A 7531-nucleotide genomic window follows, 5' to 3' on the forward strand; every position below is an offset into this window, starting at 1 on the left:
TATAAAAACAATCATAAAACAAAGCACTTAGTCACTTAGTCCGTACTACGGCCGTCACTTCATTCTCGTATAATCGTTGTACCTACGAGTTTCCCAACCACAGCAAGAATGCCCGTGCCTATACGCATGCGGCGGTGTCAAATTTTGATGTTGACACATTTTTTAGCTTCGTTGGCCGACCTAATTATTTACTTATTCGTTTAAACATATTATTTCTACATAAATACTCCTTAATATATAATATAATATATAATAATTTACAATTGTGATGGCTGTCTACAATATACGATAGGCTGCATTCCTCCATCAGGCAGCAGGGACCAGAGCAGACAGACAGTCTTACTACGTATTAAAATATACAAATTAAATTTGTTTACCCAATGTATTGCAATATATTTGTATACTGTATTTGTTTGAACCCAATGCTATGATATAAGTTTTTTTCAACGAAATATATATTAGGGACGATCTGTATAAATGTATATAGGTACCTACTGATCTGAAAACATGAAAAAAAATTAGCCTTAAAGCAGTCATCCGTTGATGACAATTTCTCTTTACCTAGGTATAGGTACTAGTTTAAAGTTATCAACCTATTTTTAATCTTATAAAATATGTAATAGGTGACTACCACTTTAAGCGACTTACTAGGACCTACCTACCATGTTAGACTTTGGATAAAAGAAATTTTACGAGAGACTAGATGGCTTTTTCGTTTATTATTTTTATGTAATTTAAGTTAAATAATTTTCAACCACAAATATCTATCCTAATAAAAAAAAGTACGTCTACTAGCTATAGGTACCTAAAATAGTGGGTTTTCCGATATTCTTGCAACACAACCATTATATAAGCTATTAAAATAAATAGACTAACATATTTTAATTTTTAAGTGATATAAATTAGACAAAAGACAATCAAAACATGGCTATTACGACGCACTCTAAGTGATACTGAAGAGTAAAGGTTAGATGATTTTGAAAAACCTCTAAGGTGTGCTTAACATAAATATTTTAGACGAAAAAAGCAATCTTCAATTTCTGTATTTGATTCCATACCAACATGATATATTTTTGTACTAATTTTTACTATTTCTTTTTAATCAATAATAATAACACAACATATTGCTTACAGGCGTCATTAAATAAATCTTTATTTTATTAAAAATAAATGTAAAATAAAACCAGAAATTATAATATTTTAGGTGCACCTATATATTATAATATATACGTACGAAAGTTAATACCAAAAAAAGTTTGGAATAGTTAGATTATTTAAAGTTATTAGAAAATAATTGAATTTTTTTGGTAAAAAGTAAGCAAATAAAATTTAATATTTATTCTTATAAATTAGATATCAATTCAATATTTCTAGACCCTTCATTATTCGTCTCAACAAAAGTCTGGTCTTTCGCATCTGCTTGATTCTTGATAAGCGACTTTATAAAGTAAAAAGAGTGCTTAATAATGAAAAGTATAACACCTATTGCAACAAGGTATCCAATAATATAAATGGCATCATATACGTAAGACAATCCCGTGATCTCTATACAAACAGGAATTATTACAAATTAATATCAAAATATGTAAAAAAATATGTTAAACTGATTTTTTAAAAACTCACTATTTAGTTTTAGGTTCTTTAAAAGATTAGTAGACTCAGTTGCTATGGCCGGTACTCCACTATAATTGTTTAATGAAAATGAGTTGGTTTTTAAAGTTTGATTATGTTGTAAAGGTATTACAGAGTTTTCAAAATTTGGATGAATTATATCAGTTAAATTTTTATCGGAAAAATTGGATATATTTTTATTTAAATGATCGACAATATTTGGTGAACGGCGAGTTATTAAACCTTTTGATGTTGGTTTTAATGTGGGACTAATCTCGGTTGAATTAAATGAGGTTCCATGCATTAATACCCTAGAATTAAAAACTAAAGTAAGCTTGCCAATTGTTATTGTATTATTATCCCTATTTTTGGGAATTGTTACATTTAACGTCTTATTTTTTTCTGAAGTCATCGTCATGGTTGGTGTGGTAGTAGTTGAAGTAGATAAATATAGTCTAGATATATCGTCTATTGGTTTGACTGTAAATTAACGAATTTTATTTTATAAATTATAAAACATATACTACACCTAATAAGAACACAAATAAAACGCAATACTCACTATACGAACATTTTATTTGTATATCTGGGCAGCAATTATTATTATTATGACATGACCAATCACACGAACAACCAACACCGTCTGATATTTTTCCGCAATTGTCATGACAACTGTCGAGCTCTGTAAACAGTCAAAATATATGTCGCGTTATGGTATTATTATTGTATGAGGCGAACTTTAAGTTAAATCTTATATAAAGTAAATATAAATTATTTCATGTGTATTTACCTTCATTGTACGGTCGTTGAGTACAACTATTATCCTCTGTAATTATCAAATTATCAATAGCTGCTTTACAACTACTACCTTCAATTACGATCTACTAAATAAAATAAATAAAATGTAACTTAAGTTGTTAAAAACAATTTTAATATTGAATATACTCACTTTATTAGGCACGTTAAATCGATATAACCCAATTATAGCTCTTCCTTCCCCTCCGTGAGTTTGCCAGTGAGGTATGCCTCCAAGAATTACTTTCAGTGTAGGACGACTGCGTGAATCGCTTGGTATTACTTTATACGAAAATTTTAAACACCTTTGTTTAGTTACAACTGGAAGAAGTAACGGTGATAACAATTGTCCGATGGTAGTGGATCCATAATCTCTAGTGTCCAAGGATATATAATAATCTGATATAGAAAATAACCTTCTATGTAGTTCAAACTTCAAATTAATAATTTTAAAGCCACGATGTGCTAAATTTCTAAATCTAATCTTCCCGTCAGTGCATATTTTAATATTTATTGTTTAGGGACGTATACTTTTTTTTTAATTGCTGCAGAAACCATTCTAATTTAACGATTACAATGAGGTTTTAAGTTTCATTTTTTGTGTTTCAGTTTAATTTTAGATAATTATACATATATACCTATATACCTACATAATAGGTATATTATATATATTAATACACATTTTAACTATAGTTTACTAATGCCACAAATAACATAGGTACAAATTTAAAATGACACTTTACATTTATATGTTATACATTATGAAACATTTTTATTATATAACTAGTATAAATATAAATATCTTTATAAATTATAAATATCAAATATAAACATATATTATTCCATATCAAAATAAGTATAATATATTATTTAAATTGATCTTTAATTTTTAAATATTATACTCACATTTCATCTTTATTAAAAATCAATTATAATAATAGCATTGACCACAATTTGAAATTTGAAAAATATAGGAAAGTAAGATGTAAATGTCAAATGTAAATGTATATACATTTACTTGGAAATATTCATAAAAACTTTAAAAACGTAAAAATGATTCTAAGTAAACCCAATTATTACGTGTAGGGAGAGGATTTAGCATACAATAATCAAAAGCGTTTTACCTTTTAAAATTGAAAGGTATCATTATTTACTTGTAAAATATTGAGAAGAACCAGGTGTTACGTGACTTCTGTTACTATTTGATAAAACTGAAATTTTATCGGCCAACCACTCAACTTCATTATGCATATAATTTCTCCACCCACAAAACCTTTCTTCCGGAGATTCGAAGTCACAAGGTATATGTATTGGATCATATTCTATAAAAAAATATATTCGTTTCAACTGTTAAAATTATGAAATATTATGTGATAGTACTATAATTATTAAATTTTCAATTGGCCTAAAAATTGCTATATTAAAAATATATTTTAGAGGCTAAAATCTAAGTACCTACGTCATATTATAATTTATAATGTATATTTTATTATAATTATCAATATTAATTTAGAAAAAAATATTGTAAATAATAAATCAATTTGTCAAAATTGTACCATAAAAGGTCATTCAAAATTACACATTGACAGTTTATGCTTAAAATGTAAAATAAATCTAAATTAATATTTTAATACCTAATATTGTATAATTATTGTATAATAACTAGGCAGTATAAGCAATTCAATTTATTAGAACAAACTTATATATTATATCCAATATCTTAAAAACTATAAAGTACCTAATCGAATAAATCTACTTTGTTATTAATATAACAGATTATATAAATCTAAAATAGCTATTGCTTCATCTTTAACTAATTTATGGAAACTATTGATGCCTATTATTTGCCCTTCCTTAATAAGTTTTATCAATATATCAAAGTAACGAGTAGTTAAGCTATATATTATTAATAATTAATGAATAACTACTGACAATATTCCCAGAAAATCAGAACCTATTCATCATTAAAAAATAGATAAACTTAAATAACATATTATTAAAAAAAAATTAAAATTAAATTATAAGTGCATCTTTAAACGACAATGTTATTTCAGGTCAACGGCATATTTACAGGATGGAGGATATAGATCCTCTTGTTTTTTTTTTTGGTTTATGCTTTAGTAAATCATTGATTATAGGTATTATTATAGGTATACCTATTTGTTTTCTCTTTCTGACCTACATGGAACATGATTTACATGGACAATTTTCGTTCAACAAAACCAACTTTAATCCTTATGTTATTAGTATTAGTGTGAATTATTGATTTATTATCATATTTTGAACATTATCTGTGTTCGTGAATTGGCTTTTTTACGATACATACGTTTTAAATCAAGATATAAGCATTTTTAAATTGTACTATTTAACTCACTCATAAGTCATATCTAAAAGTTGAAATAATGTAAAAAGCAATACAGATACTGTTCATAAGTTTGATGGGTTAATTCACAGCCCTATAAGTTGACTCACGATCTACCTGTTCAAGCCTTCTCAGTTGAAACGTCTCGTTTAATCTAGCAACTTTTATATTTCGTGCTTTATTAGAGCTTCTTGAAAGATTAGACATTCAAGGCATAATTCTTAAATGCTATACTTTCAAACCACAGAAAGATAACAAAATCCGTGATTGATTAATTGTTTTTTTTTTTCACGGCAACCAATAATTTATTATTAAAACCCATGGCGATCATTTATAAACAAAAATTTCACCGTAAATATATAATTCCCTGTTTGAGCACATACCCTGGTAGGACCTATGGGGATGATTTGTAGCCTATGTCTTATTCTGATGTATAAGCCATATTATTGTAAAGTTTCATTAAAATCCATTCAGTAGTTTTTATGTGAAAGAGCAACAAAGTAACAGACTTTCGCATTTATAATATTAATAGGATAGGATAAATACATACTATAGTATAATTATATTAACCGCGGATAAAATAGCATCACAGTCGTTCTTGCTATTTTGTTATTAAATTAAATATACGTTAAATATATTTCAGTATCCAAATAATCAAGAAGTAAGAGGTATAATGCACCTACTGAAAATAATTACTACATAGTTGAGTTTTTTAGATATATTTTTAGGTTAGTCGATTGCCTTACACATAAACATTAATATTTTTATCATAACCGTTTATTCATAGTTGTTGTTTGATACTTGTGTCAATAAACATTTTCAGTATATTTCATTATTTCAGTACCTATTCAAATAATACAAAACATGTTAGAGGTATAATATGTACTGAAAAGTTAAGTTAGTTTATAGCAAATTCTATGTCGTATTGTCGTATATATAATATAATATATTGAATATCATTCAATACACTATACAGATATACAGTATTGAAAAACTCGAGAGGTGGTTAATGGTTATGTTTGTGATTCATTGCCTCGTCTCATCCATCATCCCTGATTCGTAAACAATAAATATGTCATAATATGTGCGGAAATAAACGGTGTAAATTGTTTAAACTTTGGAAAAACTAGTTGTTTTAAAAAAGTACAAACCGAAAAAAAATTGTTAGTATAAATATTAAATAGTAATCCTTAATCATTTTCTATAACACTGTAATGTACAAAATATTGTTTCTTAATTAATAATATTATAGTGATCTGTGCTATTTGATATTATTATTTATTTTTATATGCATAAAAATGAACAATATTTTTTTTAAAAATAGTTATTTTGTGCACAATATTTATGTTTAATAAGTTATTACTAATATAACTATGGAGAATGCTTTTTTTTCCAGTTTGAACCGACAGCAGAGAAGGGTCTGTTTACACAATACAACTCCTCTTCTTCCATCGTTTATCGATGAATAACATTTTAATCATAAAGGAGAATACTTTTTTTAGATTTGTTGAACATGCAAAAAAAATATTTTTCTTGTGGGTAGTAAAAAAAAGAAAGTACTTACACACTTGTATAATATACACCCTGTTAATGTTTAACAATATAGATAACTGTTTCTAATCATAAAATAATATACATTTTTAATTTACACTTTTCTATACTCAGAGTGGCTTTATGTATTTACAGATAGGTACGTGGTTGGAAGCTACAACATTTCAGAGTAAAACCAGCTTAAGAAATCTAAAAATAAAATAAATTGATCCCTAAATATTAAATAAATAGTCGCGAAAATTCAAAACATGCCCTCTTATAGCTGAGCATGACATTATGATAAGACCGAAAGTCAATTTTAAGAAAACCATTTTAATATTTTAAGTGGTGACATAAGCAAGGCCACTCTTAAGGGAGGATAGCAGGGCCCACGCATGTCAATAACTAATATGTTATTAGTTATATGTTATGGTAGAACCACAAAGGGCCTTACAATGATATTTGGCTTCGGGATTAACAAATACTAAGAGCGCACCTGAACATAAGACTATATATGATTTATCGTTGTATAATGCATTAGTACCTATAACAGTTAATAAATATTAAATATACACAGGACTTACTAGCACATATCGGAAATTCACTATCCCATTTTCCTCCGACACAAGTCATCGTCTCATTGCCATTTACCAGAACGTACTGTTGAAAACAGGTTATTTTGGCCATAGTAACACCGCGTACTAATAGTAATCTCACCTGGCCATTGATGGGTCGAAGCTGCTGACATCGATGTTTATGTAGAGAGGACTCGCATTCAAACACTAGAAATACAACAACAAAAAACCCCCAGACACTGTAACGATATGTTATCCGATATTCAGAAAAACGATGATCCTTGAAGTAAAGTTTAGTATAGTGTACTAAGGTACTAACATGTTTGAACATTTATTGAATTGAGTAGAAATGCAACTATAGCTAAAAGCTTTGAAATAATATCGAGGTATTATACCCCCGAAGTCACAAATTAAGAAAGGCTGAATACAAATTTGATAGGTATATGTCTTGAACGTAGACATAGGTACAATAGACATAAATGTTTTATAAGTCTATGATGGTCTTACACATAAAAATATAAACCATATTTATTATTTAGTAAGAACCTCTTCTCCATATTTAACTCATTGTTATAAGTGATTATTACTAGAGCATGGATTTGTATGTAATATAATTCTTTTGTGCCAAAATATGTATTAAAAATATTAAATATTTAAC

General features: G+C 27.3%; 1 protein-coding gene across 1 annotated transcript; it reads right to left on the reverse strand.

Annotated features, from left to right (window-relative positions):
- Positions 1-1273: 1273 nt before the first annotated feature.
- LOC107883999 lies at positions 1274-7323 on the reverse strand. Its single transcript, XM_029488517.1, has 7 exons — positions 6883-7323; positions 3561-3728; positions 2561-2805; positions 2402-2492; positions 2174-2293; positions 1624-2091; positions 1274-1545 (listed from the first exon to the last, which is right to left on the reverse strand). Exons 1-7 carry the CDS (start codon positions 7202-7204, stop codon positions 1343-1345), a joined length of 1617 nt encoding a protein of 538 aa, XP_029344377.1. The 5' UTR covers positions 7205-7323; the 3' UTR covers positions 1274-1342.
- Positions 7324-7531: the final 208 nt, after the last annotated feature.

The sequence above is a fragment of the Acyrthosiphon pisum genome, chromosome A1, assembly GCF_005508785.2.
Source record: "Acyrthosiphon pisum isolate AL4f chromosome A1, pea_aphid_22Mar2018_4r6ur, whole genome shotgun sequence".
NCBI lineage: Eukaryota > Metazoa > Arthropoda > Insecta > Hemiptera > Aphididae > Acyrthosiphon > Acyrthosiphon pisum.

Coding starts and splice junctions, on each gene's coding strand:
- LOC107883999 (XM_029488517.1), bottom strand. CDS start 7,204: ATGTTCAAACATGTTAGTACCTTAGTACACTATACTAAACTTTACTTC. Junction 3,729..6,882: donor TGAATTTCCGATATGTGCTA/GTAAGTCCTGTG, acceptor ATTTTTTTATAG/AATATGATCCAATACATATA. Junction 1,546..1,623: donor AAAGAACCTAAAACTAAATA/GTGAGTTTTTAA, acceptor CTGTTTGTATAG/AGATCACGGGATTGTCTTAC.